This window comes from Prosopis cineraria, unplaced genomic scaffold, assembly GCF_029017545.1.
Source record: "Prosopis cineraria cultivar Desert tree isolate PC_DT_omini unplaced genomic scaffold, ASM2901754v1 PC11, whole genome shotgun sequence".
NCBI lineage: Eukaryota > Viridiplantae > Streptophyta > Magnoliopsida > Fabales > Fabaceae > Prosopis > Prosopis cineraria.
The window spans coordinates 2,848,582-2,874,497 of record NW_026555342.1 but is presented as its reverse complement, the minus strand read 5'-3'; the positions used below and the strand labels follow the sequence as shown (position 1 = coordinate 2,874,497).

At 31.6% G+C, this 25,916-nt stretch overlaps 3 protein-coding genes across 15 annotated transcripts; 1 reads left to right on the top strand and 2 right to left on the bottom strand.

The window, feature by feature from the left end:
• LOC129285715 (uncharacterized) lies at nucleotides 1-23,997 on the bottom strand. Of its 9 annotated transcripts, none has more exons than XM_054921543.1 (18): nucleotides 23,879-23,997; nucleotides 23,183-23,419; nucleotides 22,973-23,083; nucleotides 21,896-21,956; nucleotides 8,155-11,254; nucleotides 4,418-5,051; nucleotides 3,642-4,325; nucleotides 3,479-3,558; nucleotides 3,182-3,250; nucleotides 2,902-3,039; nucleotides 2,740-2,820; nucleotides 2,371-2,505; nucleotides 2,181-2,282; nucleotides 1,967-2,071; nucleotides 1,815-1,880; nucleotides 1,603-1,719; nucleotides 1,384-1,500; nucleotides 1-998 (listed from the first exon to the last, which is right to left on the bottom strand). In XM_054921543.1, exons 8-18 carry the CDS (start codon nucleotides 3,512-3,514, stop codon nucleotides 174-176), a joined length of 1,791 nt encoding a protein of 596 aa, XP_054777518.1. In that variant the 5' UTR covers nucleotides 3,515-3,558; nucleotides 3,642-4,325; nucleotides 4,418-5,051; nucleotides 8,155-11,254; nucleotides 21,896-21,956; nucleotides 22,973-23,083; nucleotides 23,183-23,419; nucleotides 23,879-23,997; the 3' UTR covers nucleotides 1-173. The 9 variants fall into 9 exon arrangements, with proteins under 9 accessions (XP_054777518.1, XP_054777516.1, XP_054777517.1 ...); XM_054921541.1 differs by having other exon boundaries at nucleotides 23,183-23,716; nucleotides 23,879-23,992; XM_054921542.1 differs by having other exon boundaries at nucleotides 23,183-23,686; nucleotides 23,879-23,939.
• Nucleotides 4,626-11,254, bottom strand: LOC129285611 (uncharacterized). Its single transcript, XM_054921363.1, has 3 exons — nucleotides 10,156-11,254; nucleotides 8,155-9,491; nucleotides 4,626-5,051 (listed from the first exon to the last, which is right to left on the bottom strand). Exons 1-3 carry the CDS (start codon nucleotides 11,252-11,254, stop codon nucleotides 4,626-4,628), a joined length of 2,862 nt encoding a protein of 953 aa, XP_054777338.1.
• Nucleotides 19,351-21,619, top strand: LOC129285717 (uncharacterized). Of its 5 annotated transcripts, XR_008587267.1 has the most exons (4): nucleotides 19,351-20,411; nucleotides 20,585-20,790; nucleotides 20,918-21,041; nucleotides 21,136-21,619. XR_008587267.1 is itself a non-coding variant. In XM_054921550.1 (2 exons), exons 1-2 carry the CDS (start codon nucleotides 19,835-19,837, stop codon nucleotides 20,884-20,886), a joined length of 879 nt encoding a protein of 292 aa, XP_054777525.1. In that variant the 5' UTR covers nucleotides 19,351-19,834; the 3' UTR covers nucleotides 20,887-21,619. The 5 variants fall into 5 exon arrangements, 1 of the variants encoding a protein (XP_054777525.1); XR_008587268.1 differs by having other exon boundaries at nucleotides 19,351-20,291; nucleotides 20,585-21,041; XR_008587269.1 differs by having other exon boundaries at nucleotides 20,611-21,041.
• Nucleotides 23,998-25,916: the final 1,919 nt, after the last annotated feature.

Here is a 25,916-nt window from a genome sequence, read left to right as displayed (position 1 = left end):
TTAACCAGCCAAAACTTTAAAATATTAGTAATCGCATAAATGGAAACACTTCCAAGGGGTAACACTCCTTCAATGTGGTAGATAAAAACCCCAGGAATAATGTGCACACAACATTGAGTCTTGTACATGTTTTATTTTGAGTTACAGAAATTTAAATAAATGGCGTCCGAAAGTTAAAGCTTTCGGCTATAAAGACTTCCCAACAGAAATGTAGTTTTCTTCAAATTGGCCACACATGAAGGCCATTGGTTCTCCACCTTCTCTAGTTCTTTCCTTGCTCTTGTTTGGTCATCCACCATGTGGGAACCTTCTTTCTTCACAGCCTCATACTCCTCCATGAATCCTATGGTGTCCCGAACACTTTTCTTCTTTTTTTCCTTAAGAGACGACAGTTTAGTCTCACAGTCTTTGAGCTCCTTTTCCTTGTTGTTCAGTTCAGCATGCAAGCTAGAGATCTTCTCCTTCAAGCCAGCCATACGGTTATCAGCCTTGGAAATTTCAGAGACAAGATCAATGGCTGCCTTCATCCTTTGAGAATGTTGTTCATGGATCAGATTCTTTCTTTCTTCATGCTTGATGAACGTGTCAAGTGTAGAAGAGGCTAGCTTAAAGGAAGACAAAATGTTTTGGGTTTCGTGGCGAAAAGATTCTAGTTTTCCTCTAAGGCCATGTGTGGAAGGTTCATTAATCTCAGAACAATGAGTGGACAAGAAGCTGAGAGCATTCTCAAGGCGATGAGTGTGTTCTTCAGAGTTAGCTATTTGATTGAGATCCATCTTCAGTAAGGATTCTATGTCAGCAAAGGCATCAGCCACTTTGTCATCTTCAAAAGATGCAATTTTTGGGATACAAGGCATGTCAACCTCCACGTCAGCACCTTCGCTCATCATCCGGAATAACCAAATAAGATCATCCTCCTCAATTTGTTTAGAGACCATATAGTCATCTTTAATTTCATCATCAATGCAAGTCTCTGTTTGGTTGACCATGATTTGACCCTGAAATAAATGGAAAGATGCATCAGCTTTACCTCTTACATATTGTATACAAGATTGCTTCTTCTTGTTTTTTTTTTTTTTGCGCTTTTCTAAGAAGTGTATTGTTATTAGCATTAGAAGCCACTACAGATATGTGATGAGTTATATACAGTAAGAGAATAAATTATAATTTTACTAGATATCTTAAAAATTTTCCTACCTTGATTAGTTGCTACTGTGAAAAAGTTTCATGCGAGTCAATTTAGGATTGAACTAGAAAGACAATATGACAAGAATTTATAATGCAAGTATTTTTCGATGTACTTATGTCGATAACCAAAATTAGTAATTTAGAATTCAAGAAAAAAAATATTCCCAAAAGTAATTCAATAAAGTATAAACCTACTTGTGGAGATGTTGGGTCAAAAGACATATCTGATGCATTTGATTTTGAACTCCATGGATGTGTGTGGATATTTGAAGTAACTGTCTGAAACTTCACATTAGTAGATATTGGAGGCACCTAAAAATCAATAATGTAAAAATATAGTTTTAACAATAGAATAAAATTAAAGAAAACAAATAATATCTTCTTGAAAACTAATACAATAGACTATAAACTTACTTGCGCAGATTCAATAAAGTTTGAAATATTCTCGTCTAGTTGTGAGATATCAACTAGGTCTGCTTGACCAGCTGAAGTTTCTATTTGAGGCTTCTCCGAAATAGAGATTGATGATATCTAAGTCCAAAAAAATCAATGAAGTACTAATAATAATGCAAAATTAAGTCAATGGGCTGGAAATGGAAAAAATAATAATTGGGAAGTCCTTTTACTCTTTGATTAGGAGTTTCATTGGCTATTATAATTTCTGCAAGTGCTTCTCGATCATCCATTGGTTCCTTTCCATATTCCACGTAAGTAATTGAATGAATAAGCAACAAGAGACCCATTTAAAGCTAGAATGGATGCAGCGAACTAAATCTACCTTTAGTGGGTATACATTTGAGACTTTTGGATCAGAAGAAGTTGAGGAACTTGCTTTGTCATATTTCTCTGATTCAATACATTCTCCAATACTTGCTTCAGTATTCTGCACAACACCGAATGTCATAATTTGTTTGATATATATATATATATATATATATATTTGACACTAAAGCATTGTACATAATATAGTTTTCTGCAGATTGTTAATTAACCTTTTGTGAATTATTAGGACTCACATCAGGTTCTGTTTTTGGTAGTTCTTTTTTATCCAATGTGACTCTCTTGCCCTTGCCCTCTTCCCAAACCAAATTATCCTAAATCAACACAGATATGCAAAGAGCACAATAAAGTTGTATCATTTACCATAAATTCAACATACATGAGGAAGGACTATATCCTTACATGTGGAGATTCATTTTCCGAAGGAACAACAAATGCTGTGGGCAATGGCTTGCTTAATTCTAGATCCATGATTTGATTTGGTCTGAGCTCTTCATCTAATTTTGAACCCTCTTGAACACTTGGCTTCATTGTTTCCTTGATAATTTGATGCATGGCACAAAGTGGTAAATTAATTTCAGCTTGCAGTTACTTCAAAAGCAATACTCTTTATTAGCTAAATTTTGTAAAACATAATCAAGTGAAGGTGTTTGCTGGGGATATATTCTAAAATATCTGAATCAGATGCTGGAGTTATCATGGATGGTATATCAGAAATAAGAACTTGCAAAACAATTTCATTCCCTCGTGCTTTGGTACTTCATAACTTACTTGAGAAGATGCTTTAGAGGAGGAAGAATCTGATGGCTTTGATTGTTGATCTTTAGGATGCAAATCAAGTCCTCTTTCACTCTACATGAACATGTCTGAATATTCACAAACCCGCATAAATTTAACTGATTCATCTAGTATTGTAAAAGATGATAATGTTACTTGTGCAGATTCAATCTGTGTAGGAACAGCAAACGGTGCTGGTTTGTTGCATTCTTCTGAATCATTGATTTCATCAGCTTTTACAGCTTCCTCTGATTTTGGACTTTCTTCAACACTTGCGCCTGCTATTTCCTTAATCTGTAACATATTGGAAATCACAAAGAAATGAAAAGTTCTTGATTTAATTTATTGATATTGTATCAATATTTGGAACAAACTTTGAGGGAAATATATTTGTTGGCTTCTTGTGTTAGGTTATAGGGAAGGATAATATACATACATTCAGTGAACCATTATTTTGCTCCACTCTAATTGGCCAATCCCTCTTTATAGACACTTCTCTTAACCTCTGAACAATAACCAAATATATTAAAAAAGATGAAATGAGCTGAAGTCGTTCAATAATAAAAAGTAAATCATAGAAGGCAAAGTGGAAAAAAGTTGTGAATGAATTTGTAGCAAGTTAAATTAGTAAGGAAGCCAATTGTATGTTTCTTTATATTTGAGAACTTGAAATATTTAGACTGTTTCCGTATGCAAATCTTTCTTCCTATATCTATTTTATTTTGGTACTTACCTCAAGAAATTGTTCAAAAAGATTATCTTCATCCATGTTGACCTTGTTACTCTCAGAATTTCGAAACCAGTCCTCATATCCTACCAAACAAAACAATTCCAAGTATCATAGCAAGTACATATAGTAATCGTAGATATAATTAATCAATCTTTTGAATGCTTACCTTCAGCGAAATCCAAATTAATCGAAGTTAAAGAGATATTGGGACAATTCTCCACATGACGATAAATCACTGTCTGGAAATCAATTCCAGGGCAGATAGTATGAAGGTTTGGAAGATCTTCAAGGAGTATCACAAAGAGTTTTGGGAAATACAAGTCCTTGTTGGCCAACTTTTCTGTTGAGCCCTGCTTCCATCCAAATACTTGCTCAAGCTCTGGGCATCACCTATTAACAACATCGAGAGCTGTGGAAGCCTACCACTTGTTGAGATAGAAAATAAACATTTCAACCTCTCACAATCTGTCACAATAATCCTATGGAGATTTGGGAAGCAACATTCTTGGTGACGCGGATCATCATCATCCTCAATGATGCGCTCTAACTCTTCACAATCTGATACCTGTAGGTATCTCAAATATGGTAGGCTTCTCGAGATAGATGAAGGCAAGATAAATTTCAATGCATTGCAATCATGGATTGTTAGCTTGAAAAGATTTTGAAAGCCCAGATAGTTCTTTGGTCCCACACACATGTTCCTCAAGTTCTTCAAGTCTTCCAAACTTAAGGTTTCCAAAGTTGAATTCACAGGACTTGCAATTCCAAGTCTTTCAAGATCAAAAATTGTTTCCATGTCCAAGGATCCTAAACCAAGATGTTTCAAATTGCACACGTGCATCCCAATTACCTGTATCATAATACATATTAGTATCAATCAATCATAAACTAACTAGTTGAAAAACGGTCGATTGGAAACTAAGAGGGTAATTAATTAATTACCTCTTTTCTTGAGAGTTGTTCTTGTCCTTTATGCTCACCCATAGATAAATTTATAAGAGATGTTATAGCAAGTTGTGGACATCCTGATCCAAAAGTGATATCAGTTAGGGAGAGTGCTGTCACGTAGTAGTTTTCAGGGCACATACGGACCACATTTGGTACTCCTTTAAGGCATAGTTTGGTGAGAGCTCGGAGATGAATCTCAACATCATGATTGGTGACGAAGTAAATCATCATCACCATAAGATTTTCCAAACACATATTTCAACTCACGGGCCTCCTCAATAAGCACAGATTGCAAGTGCAAAAGGTTTGTAGAACAAGAAGCTGGAAATATAGATTCCAACTTGTCACATCTATAGATTTCAACAGTGTATAAGTTGGGGAAGATAGAGTTGGCATTCATATGATCATGACCACAATGGCCCTCGTCTGTTATTATATGCTCCAATGCATCCCACCCTCTAACTTCTAATTTTTCCAATGATTTCAACGATGAGGCAATGGATACAGAAAACATCGACGTTAACTTGGTAATACCTCCCATCTTCATCTCTCTTAAAGTGAATGGGTATAATGGTGGAGTAAAAATTCCGTGAGCTATATTCCCAACATATTTCTCCTCCTTTAATGCCTGTAATGTTCCTTACAAATATATCATTTCATCTTCAATAAATTAAAATTGCATGTGTTAACTGTAAATATTTTTTTTCTTTGTAAATCACAAAAATAAGAATTGAGACTAACAGTGTTATAGGTAAAAGATTGAAAATATATTTCATAAAATTAATGAATAAAACTTAAACCTTATAATCAGTTAGAGGATTAATGATTTGAAGGAACACTTTTAATAATAAAATTTATTTTTTCTTTATAGAATGGCTTAGATGAAGAGTCATAAAGTAAGCGTTGGTTCATGCAGTTTTCACTCAAGCATAAGCTGATCCCAAATCTTAATTACAATATCTTTTAATGGCCCAATCTTTAACAATAAAAGAAAACAAATATTATTGCTTGCTGAAATTTGTTGACAAATGAAATGAAACCACAAAAATATTCTTTCCTCAAGAAGTAAAATACCGAGAAGAACCCTCCTTAGATATATATACATATATATATATATATATATATATTAACGAAACCTGACATCGTGGCGTAAAAATCACATCATATACAATCCAAAACTTGTTAATTACGACTTCGATTTGCTGGCGTTGGTTTCCATAGCATGCCCAAAGTGACTTTCAGCAAGACCTCGATCTTTTACGCTTGATAGGTAGAAAAGTAGATTTTAAAAAAGAAATTATATATATACATCTATCTTTTATTTACATACATTCTTCAATTTTTTAGAAAATACTTTTTCATATATCAAACATGTACTAAGCGTTACTGCTAATTAGAAATGAGAGAACTTTTTTTATTGAACCTAAAGTAGGAAAAAAAAAATTTCAGAAAGATGGTTTGTTTCTTAAAGTTAATTTTTGCTAGTTTAGGCTTGGGATTAGAGAAGGTAAGACCCCATATTAGAAGATATGCTTGATCTGGGAGAGTTGCGACATTGAAAGCGACTGTGGCTGATAAAATTACATCATGATCCTTCATATTTAAACTATTTGAAAAAAGTTGTTATTATTTTTATTCCATATTAGATATAATGTACTTTCATTAGTCTAATCTAACATGACAAATGCAATTTCCGCTACCCATATAACAGAAAAAACTAACAGCAAGGGCTCTATGGTCAAAAGATAAGACTCTCATAAGGATGCTAATTTTAAATTAAAATTGAAATGTTAAGGGAGATTAATTTAGGAAGAATGGCAGTAAAATCCTCCCAATTATATAAATAATAATTTGGTACTTTAAAATGTTATAATTCTATTAAAGTGTCTAGGAACTTTCGTGTCAATAAATTATAAATTGAAAAAACCATTTTACACGTATTGATAAGTTGTAATGTTTTGCTTAATTTTTGTGATTTTTAAATAAAAGTTATTATTCTTTAAACAAAAGTTATTATCGCTTGTTATTTTAAAAACTTGTTTTTCAATAATAAAAATTGTACATGATAAGTTGTTATTTCATTTTCAACTCTTGTGATTCACAAAATAAAAGTTGTTATTTTGTAAGTAAAATTTATAATTGCAACTTGTTATTTTGAGAACTTGTTTTTCAATAACAGAAATTATATTTGATAAATTATAATTTTTTATTCAACTCTTGTGCAGAACAAAAGTTGTTACTCCTTAAACAAAAGTTATTATTGATGTTTGTTATTTTCAAAGGTAAAATGATCTTTTCATTTTAAAATTTATTAACACAAAAGTTCATGGACACTTCAGTAAAATTATGGCATTTCAACGGACCAGATTGTCATTATAATTTAGGCAAATTTTATTGACATTGTCCCTTAATTTTATATATTTCAGACCACACATTATAACCGACTTGATGAAAACTTTTTTTTAAGTAGTGAGTATCTACTCTATTGATTTTTTTAAGAGTAAAATATAATAACCTTCCTTTTATTTTATTAAAACTATAGAAACTTTTCCTTTATTTTCAAAACCTGCAACTTAGTTCAATTTGCAAAACTTAATACCATTTGGAATACTCTACTAAATATTCTAAAATATTTAATTTTTATTTGTAATTATATTAAAAGTTAAAAATTATTAATTTTCCCTTATAATAATTGTATACTCTCTCCTAATTTATAAAAATTTAAATAATTTAGTATGTCAATATTTAAATAAATGATTTAAAATTTGTGTTAAAATGAAAGGAATTTAAATAAAAATAAACCTAAATTATATTGAATAATTTATTATATTAAATCCTTATTATATTAAATTTTTTAACTACCTGTTTGAATATTATTTTAGCCAACTTATGTATTTAATTTTTTTAAAGTTATTAAATAAACAAGTTTACATAATTAAAAAAATTAAAATATAAATTAAAAAGGTAATGCGTATATGCATTAATTTTTTTGGGTAATTTGAATAAATTTTAGACAATGCTTATATTTATATAGGGGTATTATAGTCTATTAAATATGATTTATTAACGGGCAACAAACAATTAGATTGATGGAAATGAAATTTAAAAATAGAAGGGATATTTGTATTTTATAACAATTCACAATAGAAGAGGTTTGTATAAGTTTCAAAAATAAAAGGGAGGTCTCTATAATTAAAATAAAATAAAGGGGAAGTCAAAGCATTTTACTCTTTGTCTTAATAAATTCTACTCTATTAATCTTAAAGCAAACAAGCATATGTATTATTAATACAATGCTTGCATTTCAGACAAATATATGAATTCATCTTTAATAAATTTAAAATGTGTACATATAATATTTAAATTTTTCTTGTCTTTTTGTTCCCTTGAAAGGATCGTAGCACCATAGGAGAATGAATGTGAAAACATGAGGGAGGAGATTTATTCTTTAACAAATTATAACCAAAGAATTTTTGTTCTCATTTCTCATCTAACTTAAATTTTACCACATTTCAGATACTATATTAAAAATTAAAAATTATTAAGAAATTGGAACTTATAAATTTGATATGAAAAAGTAATTTGTAAATGTCCTTCCCCAAGTAGCACATAATGGACAAAGTAACCATAACATTTTTATTTGCAATGCAGAAAATCTATTAATTAATTCTTAATGCAAATAACAGAAGCAACATTAATAAAAGGTGACAGGGAGGAACATGTATGTGTACCTGGGAAGTAGTGGGGTCCAACTGAGTTGCCTTGAACATAGATAGATCATCTTCATTTGTAGTGCTTGATTTTGACATAAAACAACATAAAGGACCCCAAGAAACATTGTGAGTTGGACTCTTGTCTTTTACCTTTGACACCTCACTTGTATTTACCGCTGATTTTTTTGGGAGATAACATTCGGGATATATGTCCACAAATTCTGAAACATCCTCAATAGACATTACTTTTAGCGAATGGAGGATGATTTCTTTTTTCAATTGATACAGCCCTCCCTCTCTTGAATATTGCCCAAATATATATTTTATCTTTTGACATTCCGAAATCTCCATACTTTCTAGCAATGGAAGATCTTCACACAAACAAATTGGCAATATGAATTCCAATTCGCTACACCGTTTGACATCGAGGTGTTTCAATTTTGGAAACATTAAGTCATGACTCCATGGATTAAGATCCTTTTCATCCTTTTTCTCCTCTCTTGATGATCCCTCATCCCTCATTATGTATTTCAGCTCAGAACATTCATTGATCTTAAACGTTTCTAGTTCCTTTAAAGTTTGAGCAGTGGATGGATGAAAAAGACATATCATTGAACAATCCACTATTTCTATAGACTTGAGATTACCCAACTCTAGCTTCCCCTTAAATAATGTGCCTTCTAACTTTTGACATGCCTTTAACTCCAGCTTCTGTAGTTGCTTGAGAAAGCCAGTAGGATAACGACCATGACATAATTCTCTCACACCCACGATATCAAGCTGCAGTTCAACTAACTTGGAGAAGATAGTCACACCAAATTCTAGTTGTAGATGCTCTGTATGGATCAAACACTTTACCTCAAGCCAAGACTTCAAAGAAAGCTTGATTAAGTCATTCATGGCTCCATGATCATCAATTGAAACAATGTCAGGAATAAGGTTGCTCCATCCTCTTTCATAAACTTCTAACTCTAGAATCTCTGCTCTTGCTGCCAAGGATTTAATCATTTGTTTGGAGAAGATAAATTGTAACTCGCCCGGCTTGAAACATTTTTTTATTGAAGTATCCAACTGAGCAGAATAGAAGGTAGAGAACTTGCTTCCATCTATGTGATATCTTTGATATTCTGGAAGGAATGTAATTTGAGGATCTTTTCCACCCTTGGCCATATAATCCTCATTCAAAACATAATACAATTCTTCGAGTTGCAAGCATCTCTCAATCACTTCAAATGGATTATTCCTCTCAATCAAGCAACGCATCAAGCCTAGAAATCTCAAATTGTCCAACTCACTAATTCCACTTGGCAATTCAATAATTGAACAATTAATCAATTCAAGAGTCTCAAGCTTCTCTAAGATTCTCAATACAGAGATATCACCTAACTCCCAATTTGTTAGGGATAATGTTTTGATATTTTTAGTGATTGAATTGATTTAGGCAATGAATGAGCTAAAGTTCTCCCAAACTCAATCTTTGAAAAAAAAACAACACCCTAAGACTCTTCATAGCTCTAAAGAATTCACTTGGAACTTCCAAAGAACCATTTTCATTGATCCATATTAAGAGAACCTCAAGTTGTCCTCCATCAAAACAATTAGAAAAGCCATCCATGATCCAAGATGAATATTTTCATATTCTCCTTCAATTTTTTCTTAGAATCGATCACTTGAATCTCTTTGTTTGCTATCTCCATGGCCACTTTGCGAATTACATCATGCATCTTTACACATTCTTCACCATCCTTCAATAATAAAGAAGAATTTATGAGTTTGTTTTAGTCACATGCACTTGACTTCTTGTTGTATAATAGTTGTCAACTTCTCCAAAAAGCCCTAAACCTCTAGCAATTTTGCATAAAACCTCTATAGGTATTTCATAAGCTTTTGGAAATATAGCACACAACAAGAAGAGAACTTGGGCTTCTTTATCATTTAAATAAGTATAGCTTAACTTTAAAGAATTATAAAACTCCATTGCATCTTTATCAATAGTCTCATGCCTTAATGGTTCAGTACTTTTCAATGCTATCAAAGCATGATGCCATTCATTTGGATGCCAGTTTCTTAAGGTTTTTGCCACTGCTACAATTATAACAGGTAACCTTCCACACTCAATCACAATATCTAATGCCACTTTCTTTGAATCTTCAAGGCAATCCTGACCAATTTCAAGAGCATGAGAAAGGAAAAGATTCAATGCATCCTTCTTAGGTAAGACACCAAGTTGAATACTCTTTTGGCATCCCATTTGGGTACAAATGTTTGCATAACGTGTGGTTAGCAAAACATTACAGGTACCCGTGCTATGGAAGCCAGGCTGAATCCCTATGTTCTTAAGATCAAGCTTTTCCCACACATCATCAAGTATTATGAGTACCTTTCCAGCATTCACAATCCTAGTCCATATTTGTTGTGCGTGTGTTACTTGTTTCTCTTCCTCTAATTGCAATTCCAATTGCTTTGCAATGTCATCTCGAATCCTTTTTTCATCCATAAGGGTAGACACACTAATGAAGATGACTTTACCAAAGGACTTTGATTCAACTTGTTGCCCAACTTCGATTGCCATTGTGGTTTTCCCTGCTCCTCCTATCCCTTGCAATCCAATCATATGATTATTTTCATCTCTAAGTACCGCTAAAAGTCGTTCAAATTTCAACCTTCTGCTCTCAAAATACATAAACTCTTGTGAATGATATGCGATGCCTGGAGCTCTAGCTGAACGTGCAACTCGAGTGAAGCCCTTGCGTTGATCAATTAGTCTTGGAATGTCTTTCGTCGTTAACCTCTCCAATTCCATGGCTCGTGAACATTGGGAAAAGAAATTGACACACAAACCAAACCATTTCTTTGGTTTAGTGTCTTTTTGAATAATGTTTTCCCCTTCTTGAAGCCAGTTCTCAACTACATCATCAACTTCAGTTTCATTTTTTCTTGTTTTAGCTACTTCTATATCTTTGCGCACACTCTCCATTTCAGCTGACAACTTTCCTCTTTCCCTTTTAAACTCTTCAACATAACTATTGTAGTAACACAAATACGGAAGTGTTTTTATTCCTAAATCTACCAATCTGTCAGCACATGTTATTGCAACATTGGCACCGATCTCCTCCATCTAACATGAACAAGAGATTGTAGTTACAAAAGTAACTAGACAAATGGTATCAAACCTACCAAGCATATATTGTTGATTAACCACTCTAAAGTTAGATTGAAATTTCCTCAACCAAATCCATTTTAAAATCAGGTCCACAAGATAACATGGTGTTTATAGTGGCTTTGAAACCGCTACTAGAGTTTAATTTCATAAAAATAAGGTTGAATGGTAATTTTGCCTTTAAACATGGTGTTTAAATATATTTTTTGTATTTATAGTTTTCTAGGTCAACTGTTTTTTTTTTTGGGGTAATTTTTGAAGCCTTTTTCTATAATTTTTTTGTCTACTAATTATCAAAGTTAAATTTTATTAACATTAGGGATGACATTGCACCATTTCAAATGTTGATTGAGAAAAGTGCACCAAAATTGAGTTCAATAACCCAGAAGCTTCTGGACTCATAGTTTAAAAAATTGCCCTTTTAACCCTAAAAATAAATTTCTAAAAAATTATTTTTCAATATCATTCAATTTACGAAAACAACAATTTTGGTTTTGTATGTCTGTTTATATAAACATTTTGTAATGTTTAGCTCGAAATAAATCTATAAGCCTATATTTGTCATTGAAGTACCGATCATGGCGGTACTCTCGACAATGTATACCAATATAAAAGTGAAAGGAGACTACTTCTAGAAGTTTAAGGATTTGCCTCTCAAAACTTTCATGAAAAGTAAGTCAGCTAAGTGTGAAAAATATCAACAACATATGGCACACAACAGTTTGAGATCTTATATATATGCACACTTATTTACGTGAGATAATTGGTTCAAAGCTTGTCTACCACATTATTTCCAATGGGGTGAAACCTTTCATGTACTATTAAGTAAATGTTCAAATCTTATAGATCTTATATACTTCTAGTTTTATTGGCTTCATCTATTTCTTGGAGCACACTCTGCTTTTCAGCTGACAATCTTTGTTTTCCATTTTCAAAGTTTTCAATATAACTGTTTTAGCAACACAAATACAGAAGTTGCTTCATTCCTAAATTGACCAATATTTCCTTACATGTCACAGCATTGGAATCAGGAACGATCTACATTAGGCATAATTGCCCCCACTAGAAAAATTTTCTTTTTACCCAAGCCTTAGTTAAAACTACAATTGGCACCCCTTTAAAATTATAATTGCCCCAATAAAAAATTAATGGCCCCACACTCTCTTTAAAATTATCAAGCATACATATTTTAAAACATGGTTTACTCTTATATTTATTATAAAAATAAATTTATGATGCAAATGACATTAATATATATTTTTACAATTACCATGTATTTTATTTATATATTATTTTTATTAATATTTACAATTATATTTTTTTCAAAATAAATTAATATTTATATTTAGTATAAATTTTGCCCCTTGATAAATTTTTCTGGGCCTGTCATTGATTGAAATCGATATCAGCCATCAAATAACATGCATAAGAGACTAGCTTTGCAAATATAGCTAGACCAAGTGCGTCCCTAGATACACAACTAACCTAATGTACAATTTCTACAACATGCATGCGGGATTATGTATAGTAATTAACAATTCACATTTTATTTGGAAAACAAACAATCCACATTTTTAATTCAATCACTTATGGTTGATCAGGAGTCAAATTTCTAAAATCCATTGTGATTATTTTTATTTATTATCTTGGCCTAAAACCACTTATATCTATCATATTTGTAATTGAGATTTTAGAAGATATGATTTATTAATCAAGTTAATATTTTTAGGTTTTTTCAGAAGCACTGTACATATTTCTAGTCGTTCTTGTACAAATGAGACGATTATTGTCAACTGTATTTTTCTATTGAAAAATTTCTCGCTCGGGCCCTATGAGTTTTAATGTAAAGTGTCTCATAAAAAGAATCATGAGTTATTCTTTTAAGAATAATGTGATTTTTATATAGAATTGGAGAGAAGAATTCTTTTTTTATATTTTTTACTTTGGTAATTCACAAGTGACATCCAAGCCTGATTCTCAATTGAAATTTTTTTACAAGGTCTATAATTACAAAGTTTGATAATGAGAAATTTGATGACATTGGGATCTTAAACATAAAGCATGCCCACCTATGTTCACATGTTATAGCTGGTTCAAACCTTGTCTGTCACACTATTCCAAATGGGTGAGAAAACCATCCATGTCTTAGTAAGCAAATGTTCGAGCACGTAGATACTTTTACTTAAAACATAAGATTTTTGAAGCAATAACAGCTTATGTGCATCTTGAAAATGGGAGCTGGATGATTGTGAGAATATTTAAATGAAGAGGTGCGTCTCTTATATTATTATGTCATTAGAGCCAATTTTAAGGGCCAAGCTTTACGGACTAGTCTAAACCCACCCAAAAAAATTTAAAACCAAACTCAGAAAAAAAAAAGACAGTTTTTTAGCCCGAATAGGCTTGAAAAAATTCAGGCCAAGTTCAATCGAATTTAGGCTTGGTCCAAATACCCAAATAAAAATATTTATTTTAAAAAAATATAAAATATAATAATTATTAATTAATTCTTTAAGTTTTAGGCCATGTTATATTAAAATACTATATATTTGAGTCCAATACATTGTTTAAGTATCAAAAAAAAATATTTTTTATATTTTTTATAAAATAAAATAAGGAATTTTAAAGTAAAAAAATTAATTAAAAATAAAATTCGAGTATTCCAACCGCCCGAAGCTTAAAGAAATTTGGGCTGGGCTTGACTATTTAGACTTTTTTAAGAGGCAAGCCTATTTAAGTCGGGCTTATTCAGGCTCCTGACCCACCCTAATTTCTAACTCTATATGTCATTATAGATTGAGGCACTGCAATGAAAGGTCATGCTGAAAGTTACATCACTAAAGAAAATTAAAACTTCTATAACACATAGCATACAAATTCTAAGCCTTGACCGCCACCATATTCGATATACATATAAATTTATTGTCTTTATCATTGAGTATATAAAAGATAAAATCAAGTTATTGCTTTGTGCACATCTTTTATTATTACTATTACGCTAAAAACCATTAACACCAACAAATTGTAGTAAGGTAAATTGTTGGGATTTTTTTTTTTTAAGAAAATACTATAATAAGATGCTACTAGTTATTTTGCACCATTGTTTTATTTCATACAAATGTATATAGTATACCAACAGGAGAATGATACTTTGCAGATTGCAAACAATACATTAATGTTATGTCTGGATGCATATGGATTTAAATTTGAGTGAAATCCATTGTTTGAATAATAAAAAATGTGTGAATCTAGATTTGGGTCAAATCCAAATCCTACTTCAATTTTTTTATAATTTAAAATCCTTTCTAAACTTCTGTTATTTCAAATTTTCATAGAAGTTTCTTTCTTCCTTCACCTTCATTTGTCAACTTCGCTATCTTCTATACTTCGACATCATCAATGACCGGCACCAGAAGATAAACTTCGACTGAGACCGGACCACCGACATCGACTGAAACAGGATCGCCGGCTTCACCCGGCACCAGCCAGCCGTCTTTGACTATGAATTCAAAATTTAGAATCTATGAATTTTAAATGTGAGATTTCAAATTCAAATTCTCAACTCAAATCCACCTATCCAAGCACAACCTAAATTTATTTCAATTCAAGACCAATGAATTCAAAATTTCAGTAAAACACATTTGGTCCTTGATAATCATATGAAGTTGTATAATTACCCTTTCCCACCCTAAAATGTTTTACATTAAATTCAAGGATATTAGCTGCAACTTATTATAAAATCAGTAGTAGATTGAAGAAGGTAAATATCAAATCTGTGCGACAAGTCTTTCCAATGTTCTATGTCAAAAGTTGGAATAACATTGAAAATTTTCATATATTAGTGTCAGAATTTTGAAACTCAATAAAATTCTTCCACCTACACGTATTAGTTAAGCATTTTTTTAATATTTTATTTTTATGAGCTGAAACATTGGTTGCAAAATTTTCACATATTAATGTCAAATTTCAGAAAACATAATGAAATTTAGAAAACATTTGTTACAAAGATTTGACTACATTTTCTTCTGTAATTTACTAGCAACTATGACAATTACTCACAGGTCACCAATAAGAAATAATTCTGCACTTAAGTCTCTGAAATTTTGATATCACATTGCAATATCCTTTATTGCAAATAAGTTTTACAGCACAATTACTAAAATGCTCTTATTTTTAATGAAACAAACTTAAATCCATCCACCGCCCACTGGCACTGTTGCCCCCGCTAGTGGCCACCAGAACTTTGTTGCTGGCACCAAATTATTAATAATTCTACCAACTGGCCAATGACCTGAGCAAAGGTCGGTGATTGTTTGGTAAAGTTTTAGGAAGGGTGACCAAATGGGAGTTTGATCCTAAAACCTAATGATTTTCCAAAAGGTTTTTATAATCAGTGGGATATTGATACAATTTAATACTATAATGTAAAATATTATACAAGAATAACAATTGGGCTTCAGAATAAGAAGAATTAATAACTTAATTTTATGTAAATAACAGCTAAGTTTTAGAAATTCATAACTCCTTAATTTAGAACCAGCCAAAATTATGAACTTTAAAAGGCCACTTGTTAATTAATTAATTGTGAATTTGGTGCCTTATGGTAAATCTTAAACTCCTCAAAAAATGCCCCAACATTCCACTTTGACTCTTAATTAATATTATAATGAATAAACAAATTACAAGATGTTTTATTAAATGAAATGGGATAAAAAAAACCTTTTAAATTATTATCTCTTCCGTTTCAAATTATAAGACACTTTTGGGAGGAATTCAATATCTTAAAAGATAAGACACTTTGAAAAAATTAAGAATTCATTAAAAAGACTTATTTCAACACTACCCCTTCTCTCTCTCTATTTAATTTCTATTCCTCTTTTTTCAATATATCAAATAAAAGGTATTTTTAAAAGTTTATATTTTTGTTTTTAAAAAATAAAATTGTTAAGTATTTTTAATGAGTTTTATTTGTATGTAAAATTTTATCCAAAAGTATCTTATAATTTAAAATAATAACACCTTATAAATTGGGGACTAGAAGAAAGTTCTAAAAGACACCCTACATATAAGGCTGGAAGAAGTAAAAATTCACGACACATCATAACACCTTATATGTTTGTTGGTGCTACGATACATTACTGAGATTTGTTTTTTATTAAAAGATTTATACATATTGTTATATATTTTGGAAAATTACGTATAGGTCTATGGAGCAAAATTATTTACAAATAAATTTTGTGAAATTCAAAAATCACAGCCAAATTCCTTAGAATTTGAGTATAATTTAAAATTAAGATGCAAAGACAATACTACCCTTATTTATTGGATATGAGAAGTTATACTTGTAAAAATTTAAAGTTATAATTATAAATTACTAATTAAGTAGTTATAAGCAATTAGTGTTAGTAACATATGATCAGTTTAACTATTAGATATATAAAATTACAATTGTAAAATATTGAAATAATAGTTATAGATTATTGATGAGGTAGTTATAAAAAATGGTGTTAAACTTTATTAATAATGCATAATTGCTTTAACTATTATATATGTGAAGTTATAGTTATAAAATATTGAAGTGATAGTTGTAAATTACTAATAAGGTAGTTGTATACAATTATTGTTAAACTTGTAATGCATTATCAGTTTAACTATTAGATATGTGGAGTTATAGATGTAATGTATTTTTAATAGGTCTATAGTATTGTTATGAGCATCACAAGATGTATAAATCTCAATAGATAAGATCAATAACAATATGCATTAAATCTCATCACCCTGATTTTTTCACCTAATGATTCACTTTTATGAAAATCACTCCTAAGTTTTTTGCTTAGTATTTCATTTTTTCAAGAATTACTCTTCAGTTTTTCATCTAGTGATTCATTTCTTGAAGAATTACTCCAAAGTTTTTCTGCCTTGAGATCCATTCCTTAGAGAGTTATTCTAGATTTTTCACATTGTTATTCATCCTTAAGAATCACTCCCAAGTTTTCTGCCAACTGATTTATCTCATTCGAAAATCACTTAAAATTTTTGTTTAGTGATGATTTATATGATTCATGCATATGAGAACCACCCTGAGTGTATATTTGCTCTCTTTGAAACCTCTCTCTATTTTACAAAGGGTTGGTGTTTGCTCTTACTATTATTATAACTATTGCCAACCAACTAATTTATTCTTCAGATCAAGCAATGCAAGTTCTTACAAACTCAAAGTAGAGGGGAGTGTTACGATACATTATTCATTGAGATTTATACATATTGTTATGATATATTATTTATTGAGATTTAATTTATTCTGTTGATGAGATTTATGCATATGCCCCTTTAACTGAGGAATATATTGTATTTATTAGTTATTATTAGGATGATTTATTTATTTATTTTGTGTATATATTGTAAACTTTAAAGATCAATAGAGTATGTCACTTTTTCAAGTCTCTTTTTCTTCTTTTCTGACTTGTTTCATTAGGAAAACAAAACAAAATCAATTAAAAAACAAGCCCAGCTCACTTTGAAGGGGTCATTTAGATTGCCAAATCTTAAAGTATATAAAACAAATATTTAGCTGTTAATTTGAGTATTCCAAATATGCTAGCATCTGGTAATAGTGATGTGGCTGTTAGCATGGCTAATTTTGAATTTAAAGCTGGGTTATTGCAGATGCCAGGTGATGAGTTATCTGATGGCTTGGGTGGCTGGCCTTCAACAGCCGGTGGGGGGCTATGAGGCTTATATCTTAAAACTGCCAGGGTCTTGAGAGAGCCTTGACAGTTAGAAACTTGCAAGATACTTGTAGGAAATTTAATCCCTCGGTAGTGCTCGTGATGGAAACAAAGATGGTGGATTGGAGGTTAGAGCAAGTTAGAATACGATGTGGTATGGAGAATAAGGTTGCTGTGGCTCCAAGAGGTTTATCTGGAGGGCTAGTTCTTTGGTGGAAGGAGGAAGTGGCACTAGATGTTTTGTATAAGTCTGATAACATGATTCATGTTCGAGCCAGTTGTTCAAGTGATGATATTCCGGCCTTTTTGACCTTTGTTTATGGCCCAACCGATGAGAATTATCCCTGGTGGCTTGGAACAGGTTGAGAGCACTGGCAAGAGGTGAGGTGGGGTCGTGGCTCTTTATAGGAGATTTCAATGGCTTGACTTCGCAAAGTGAGAAGTGGGGCAGGTGAAGAGCTTCGTGTAAGATCTTGAATTTTCAAAAGCTCCTTTCTGACTACAATCTAATTGATTTGGAGTTTCAGGGATCGAGTTATACGTGGAATAACAAAAGGCTGGGGGAGGCCAATATCAAGGAGACGATTGATCGTGGGCTGGGAAATATTGGGTTTGGGGAAGAGTTTCAGAATGCTCAGGTTTTTCACTGTGAACCTGTTGGATCAGATCATCATCTTTTGGTTGCTGACTGCTGTTACCAAGAGATTAAAACTCCGAAAGTGTTTAAATTTGAGGTTAATTGGATTGAGCACAAGGATTATTTGGGTATTATTGCGGCAGGTTGGAAGGGAAGTAATCTGTGGAGGCCGTGTAAGGTGAAGGAAATTGTGGGCAGGTCGGGTTCTCGTAGAAGGGCCCTAATTGACTGTAGCAAGGAGTTTCCGAATAATAACCGAAAATTAGTTGATGATTTGTAAAGTCAATTAGAGGATTGCCATTCTGGAATGTTTACTTGAGAAGGCTGAGGAGGCTGACAGATTGATTATGAAGATCGAGGAAGCTTGTATTAAGGAAGAAAGATATTGGTGGCAGGGATCTCGTATTAACTGGTTGAATTATGGTGATCAATATACGAGGTTCTTTCACAATTCTGTGATTTGGAGGAGGGTTAGAAACAAAGAGTTAAGATTTAGAGGTGAGAATGGGGCCTGGTTGGAGAATTTTGAAGAGATCGACGGGGTGTTCACTAGATTCTACACTGATCTGTTTGCAGCCTCTGAGCTGTCAGCTGTCACTCACGGATGAAGCTCTTGATTATGTACAGACTGTGGTGCATGAGGAAGATAATAATATGCTCACTCAATTTGTTACCAGTGATAAGGTTGAACCTACAATTTTTGATCTTAGCATAGTGAAAGCCCCAGGACCAGATGGGTTTTCGGCCCTTTTCTATCAGTCTTCTTGGGAGGAAGTGAAGGAGGAGGTACGTGAAATGGTGGATAGTTTTTTTACTGATAATACTGACCTGGATCTGATTAATTCTACAAATATTATGCTCATTCCAAAGAATGAGAAGCCAGAATCAATCAATCATTTTCGACTCCTTGGGCTTTGTAACGTGGTCTATAAAGTGATTGCCAAGATCTTGACTCGCAGAATGAAACATCTAATGAGTAGGAGTATTACCCAGCAGCAGCGTGCTTTTGTTGCAGGGAGACTAATTCAGGATAACGTCGTTGTTGCTCAGGAGGATTTTCATCATTTGAAGCTTGAGAAGAAAGGGAAGAGAGTTGAATTAGCCTTAAAGATTGATCTTAGCAAGGCATATGATAGAGTTGAATGGTGTTTCCTGAAACGTGTTATGTAATGCATGGTTTTTTGCAGTGTTTGGGTGGACTGGATTATGAAGTGTATCTCATCTGTTATGTTTAGTTTGCAAGTTTCTAGGAGGAAAATTTCTAGTAGTAAGCCAGGCAGGGTTGTACGTCAGGGTGATCCCTTGTTGCCATGCTTAATCATTATGGCTGTTGATGTGCTCTTATTGATGATACAGTATCATGTTGATAGAGGGGAACTTGCTGGAATTAAGTTGTCGCAATCTGGTCCAGTCCTTTCACACTGCTTCTTTGCTGACGATGTTGTGTTCTTCGTGCAAGCAGAGAAGAATAATTGTTTGGTTTTAAAGAAGATCTTGGAGGTGTTTTGTGGGGCTTCAGGTCAACAAATGAATTTAGACAAATCATGCGTGTTCTTTTCAGCTAATGCCAAACCAGAACTGCAAGAAGAAATCTCGAATGCAGTGGGCATTTCTGCTTCTGCTAACCCAGGTAAATACTTGGAGCTTCCTGTTTATTGGAAAAGGTCTAAGGTGGCAGCATTGAATTTTGTGACCAGTAAAATTGGGATGAGGTTGCAAGGTTGGAAGCAGAAATTGCTTACTTATGCAGGTAAAGAAGTTTTTAATTTAATATGTTGCCACCTAAATACCTGTTTATCCTGTTAGTTGTTTTTCTTTTCCAAAAAAAGACTTGCTCTCTTATTGTCCTTGGACTGCTGCTTGTTGGTTTGGATGCCCTTTAAATATTGTGATTGATTGTAATATTAATTGCAATATTTCTAGTTGGTTGGAATGCATGTTTTCTGCAGGTGAGTGGGCGGAAAGATGAGGAGGAAGCCCTCATTGCAGTGATATGTTGCGAAACATGGATGAGTAGGTGTGATTTTGTTTTTAAGGGCATACAAGTGAATCTCAAGAAGGTTATGGATAATTCTGTTAGAATGGTGAAAGAATTGTATCGTGTATGGATTGTGCCTGATCCAAACAAGGTGAGGAATGTTCCAGAAATTCAACGGAATAAGTGTATGGTTGCACCTGAGTTGGCTACTGTGAAGATCAACAGTGATGGTGCCTTTCAACCTTAGAATAACTGTGCTGAAGGGGGGCTGTTTGTAGAGATTATAAAGGGACCTTTCTTGGAGGTTTTTGTGCAGCAGTCCGGGCTACTTCAAGGTAGATGGCTAAGATTTTGGCAGTAAAGGAAGCTATTATGGCAATCAGAAGATTTCAAAACTATAAGGTTTGTATTGAACTTGATTGTGAATTCTTGTTTAAAGCATTGTTGATGAATTCTGTGGAGGGTTGTGATTGGTGTTGTTTGACTGTCTTGGAAGATTTGTTGCCGCTCAAAGATTTTGCTGGCAGTGTGGACTTTGCTTTGGTTGCGAGGCAAGGTAATTCTGTTGTGGACTTCCTTGCAGCCCGTGGTGCTAAGATGATGGATCCGTGGCTTAGTTGCAGATTCTTTGGCTGCCAATGTGGAAGCTGTTTGAAATTATTTTTATTTTATTATTTTAAGAACTAGTGTTTTGTAAAACATATTTTAAAAATATAAAAAAAATAATGAAAATAGGTGTTTTTCATAAAAAAATAATAAAAATAGATGTTTTTCATTCTCCCTTATTTTTCAGAATAATAATCACAGAACAGAAAATTATTCTTAGAACAGGTTTTCAAACAGGCCCTATAATGTTTCTTCCTGTGATTCTTGTGTTTCTGATAGAACTGGGACTGGTTAATTCTGGTTTGTTTGCTTTGTATCTGTTTGTTTGTTGTTTTCTTGATTTTTGTTTGTGAGATGCGTGCTAGATTGTAATGATAGGCTTTTTCAAGAGTTTTCTTTGATTTAAGCTATTAATGTTTGTAATCTGCATTCTTTGTGATTAATAAAATTAACTCGTATTTAGCCAAAAAAAAAATATTGCAGTTTTCAGTTTATATTTCAAAAAATTCTGAGGACAGAATCCATATATCGATTATTCATACACCTAAATTAATATGACTGCTCGCGCACGTGCGTGCGGGCCTCGGGTGCGGGTGTTTATGCGTGCACATGTGTGTATTCTCACGTGCTGCAAAATTTCAGATACTAACCTGGTCTTTCCCAAAGATTTTAACACCAGCCGCGGAGCTTCCTCGATTTTTGTTTTCTTCCCTAGAGAAGGGCCGCAACAATAATAATTACATAATGGCCATAATATTATGAATAATTAAGGGAAGAATCCAAGTCCAAGCATAAGAAAACAAAAAAAGTATAAAAACGCCTTTTTAACACAAGCAGCTTTAATTTATGTGTTCAAATGTCCAAAGTCGAGCGTTCGTTACATGTACACTTCTCCTTCTTTTTTTTTTAAATATGATCCAGAATGTTCTATCGGACTGACCTTTTTTTTTTTTGGTAATAATCGGATCTTACCATTTTAGATTTACATGTAAATTTGATATTTTGATTTAAAAAATATATAAAACAATCATATTAAAATTAAGGTTTTTAAATTTATATTTTTATTTTATATTTATTAAAATAAAAGTCATAAAAATTATAAAAATTTTAATAAATTTATTTTATAACCAATCTGACGTATTTAATTTGAATTAGTCCCAATTTAATATTAATTTTTTTATAATTTTTATAAATTAACTTTTTAGATTTAATATATAGATGGTTAAGATTTAAAATGTTTAACTTATAATTTTTTTATAAATTTTTTTTTTGAAAAGTTCTAGCTAGGAATTTATCTTTATTATTGTTAACTTATAGCAATTATAAATATAAATCTGGAAGCTTCAGAGTAATTTTAAATTGTTAATTTATAAAAATTTTAATATTAAATTGATTATTTAGCCTGTCTAGATCGATTGATGATAAAATAAATTTATTAAAAATGTTAATGTTAATAAATATAAATTAAAAATCTTAAATTTAATTTGAACAGACAGTATGTTTTGGGGAAAAAAAATCATCCAAACACTCCAAATTTTCCTCATTTGATTCTTCAAATTTATTTTACATAAAGCTAATTTTTCCTCCATTTAATAAATCAATTTCACAACATCAATTTTAAAAAAAATATTAACCTTACGTTAATCAATTTTTTCCCTAACTAATTTTCACCCACTAAAATCCCAACACTTAATATAACAAGAGAACCAAGAGAGGGGATTCCTTACCTGATCAGGTTTGTCAAAGACAAGGTGAAGATTGAAGGATTTTGGGAAGTGCTAATACTTTAGTCGAAGTGGCTTTGTTCTTGAAGCCCCGTCTTCTAATCAACTGTTCAACTATGAGGTGCACAGTGAGACTTGTTCTGAAGAATAATAATGTAAAGCATACTAAGAATATGCATATAGTAGCGTTGCACAGCGCTGATATACACTTACCTCTTAATTTCTTATGCTGTGATTTCAAGTTTCAACACCTTTCTCACCATGCTTTTATTGGGAATGCCTCCTTCTTCTCCTTCTCCTTCTCGTTTTTTTTAACCTTTTTTTGTTTTGTTTTGTTTTTTTTTAACTTTCAACGCTAAATGAAGACATGGAACATCAACAATTGATGGATAGCCATAGGTCCCCTGGAGAGAAATCAAAGATGATATGCAAGCAGAGAACAGAGATTGTCTGCTTTTATCCCACAAAACAACAACAACGATTAATGGGACTCCAGAGATCATACAAACAGGAATGATGGTTTAAGAACACGAATATATAAGAATGAAAAAAACCAACTATATAGTGAATGGAGATCAGAAAAATCAAAGTGGTAATTCGAATAAAATACACAAACTCATTAAAGATGAACAACAACAGCAGCAGCAGCAGCAGCAACGATTGCTCATAGACAAAGAAAAACACAGAAGGAAGGATCCAGACACAAGCAAGATAGATCTGACATAGCGTTGAAGAAGCCAAGAAAGTCTAAAGTTAAAGAACAAAAAATAGAAGAAGATTAACAGATCAGAAACTACTGTGACTGAGAGGCAAACTCGAAGCAATTATCCAGATGGAACGCAGAAATTGTTGAGGGAGAAAGAAGAGGCTGTGGTGAATGGAGAGAGTGTATTGGCTCAAAATACTTACCATGCAATATAGAAAGTAGAAAACTGAAGTTGCTGTGGCCAGTGGGAAAGCCGCTTTAGCTTATCCATGTGTGAGTCTGAGAGACATTAATTATGCGTGCATTTTGAGGGCTCGTCAAGGGAGAGAGAGAGAGAGAGAAAGGGGGCCATGAAAAGGAAGAAGGGAAAGCACGGGAGACATTTCCTAGCTCTTTTTCCTAATACGACAAAACCATTAAAAATTATACCGATGGCTTTCAATTGGGAGAATCTCACCTAGGATCTTAGAAATAAATTAATCACATGCATGTTCAAAAAATTTAAAAAAACGTAATTTTATGTTTCTATATTTTATTTAAATTTTATTATTGATCTCTGAATTTTTTTTAATATTTTAAATCTCTATGTTTTTATTTTTTATTACTATTAATTTTTATATTTTTTTAGTATTTTAAATTTTAAATTTTAAATTTTTTATTATTTTAGGTTCCTACATTTTGTTGATGGAAGGATCTAAAAAATTAAAAAATAAAAGTATAAAGAATTAAAATATAAAAAAATGCAAGAATTAGTAGCAAAATTTGAGTTAAATACAAGAATTTAAAGTTATATTTTTTTAAAAAAATTTAAAATACTTCTGCATGCCCAAAAATTCAAATTACAATTAATTTTATTAGCTTAATTTTTAAAAGAAAAAATGACAATAAATTTTTTTTGAATTATGTAAATGACATTTTGGTCCCTCAAAATATTATAATTTTCCTGAAGTCTCTAGAAACTTTTCTGTCATTAAAAAATTAATATAAAAGATTAAATTGCCCTTGATTGAAATAAAAATCTCAAGCCTCAAAACAAATATTTTGTGCCCTTACTTAACAAGTTTATAAAATTCACAATTTTTTTTAAATCACAAAAATTCAATAACAATTCACAAGTTCGCATTTAAAATTTTAATATTTTCTAAACGTTTCAAATATCAATTGCTATTCACAAGTTGTATTCTAAGATTCATAATTTTTTTTCTTAAATTTGCAAGAATTCAATGGCAATTCACAAGTTTACATTTGAAGTCTCCGATATTTCTCAAATGTTGTAAATATCACTCACCATTCGCAAGAATTTAATAATAATTTGTAAATTTACATTTGAAATTCTTATATTACTCAAGTGTTGTAAATATCAATTATCATTCACACATTTTATTCTAATATTCATGACCTTTTTTTTAAATCGTAAAAATTCAATAGTAATTTACAAATTCACAAATATTTATTCTAAGGATTGAGATTTTTATTTAAATTATAAAAATTTAGTCTTTTATATTAATTTCTTAATAATAAAAAATTTTTAAAAAATTTTAGAAGAATTATGATATTTTAAATGATTAAGATATTATTTAAATAATTTAAAAGATTTTTAATGTCATTTTTTCTTGTCAAAATGCTCTTCCTTTTAAATTTTTTTTTTTAAGTATCCTGTTGCAGGTTGTCAGAGCCACCGCCGATCACCAAAGCTCTGACGCTAGCGCCGTAGTCAATGACCAATCAAATGTGCAACGGATATAAAAAGTTTGGAGCAATTTCATATATTTATTTAGTCTATTTTATATATTTATTTAGTCTGAATATCCAACAGATCTAAAAAATTTGGAGCAATTTTATATACTTTACTATGCAATTGCATGATGAGTTGACCTTTCCTGTGACAGGTTGTACATCCTTTATAATGACTAGTAAAGTTCCCTGTGCACACACGGGTTTCCTACAACAGTATTTTTAAATAGGTGTTAATATTATAAGAATTTTTTTTTTTTTGAAACAATAGTTTATTGGAGATACCTTCTCCATATTATTTTATATGTATTTGAGTTGTGTACTTCCCATCATTAACATTAAATATGAATATTAGAATAAGATAAATGATAAAAACTAAAAACATACTGTATAAATGAATACAATAGAAAACAGATTAAAAAATTATAATTTTTGACTAAAATACATGAGCCACTCTTCTATTATGTTTTAATTACATAAGCCTCCCTTCTATTTTAAAAACTTATG

What these genes read in the sequence shown, in the direction of transcription:
- LOC129285715 (XM_054921543.1), bottom strand. Translation starts at nt 3,514, where the DNA reads ATGGATGAAGATAATCTTTTTGAACAATTTCTTGAG. An exon ending in AAAATAATGGTTCACTGAAT is followed by an intron (nt 3,040 to 3,181) that starts GTATGTATATTA and finishes AATATGTTACAG; the next exon opens with ATTAAGGAAATAGCAGGCGC. An exon ending in CAAATGTATACCCACTAAAG is followed by an intron (nt 1,881 to 1,966) that starts GTAGATTTAGTT and finishes GAATATGGAAAG; the next exon opens with GAACCAATGGATGATCGAGA.
- LOC129285611 (XM_054921363.1), bottom strand. Translation starts at nt 11,254, where the DNA reads ATGGAGGAGATCGGTGCCAATGTTGCAATAACATGTGCTGACAGATTG. An exon ending in TGCTTTGATAGCATTGAAAA is followed by an intron (nt 9,492 to 10,155) that starts GTACTGAACCAT and finishes TGAGAATCTTAG; the next exon opens with AGAAGCTTGAGACTCTTGAA. An exon ending in TGGACCCCACTACTTCCCAG is followed by an intron (nt 5,052 to 8,154) that starts GTACACATACAT and finishes GGAACATTACAG; the next exon opens with GCATTAAAGGAGGAGAAATA.
- LOC129285717 (XM_054921550.1), top strand. Translation starts at nt 19,835, where the DNA reads ATGGTTTTTTGCAGTGTTTGGGTGGACTGGATTATGAAGTGTATCTCA. An exon ending in GAAATTGCTTACTTATGCAG is followed by an intron (nt 20,412 to 20,584) that starts GTAAAGAAGTTT and finishes CAATATTTCTAG; the next exon opens with TTGGTTGGAATGCATGTTTT.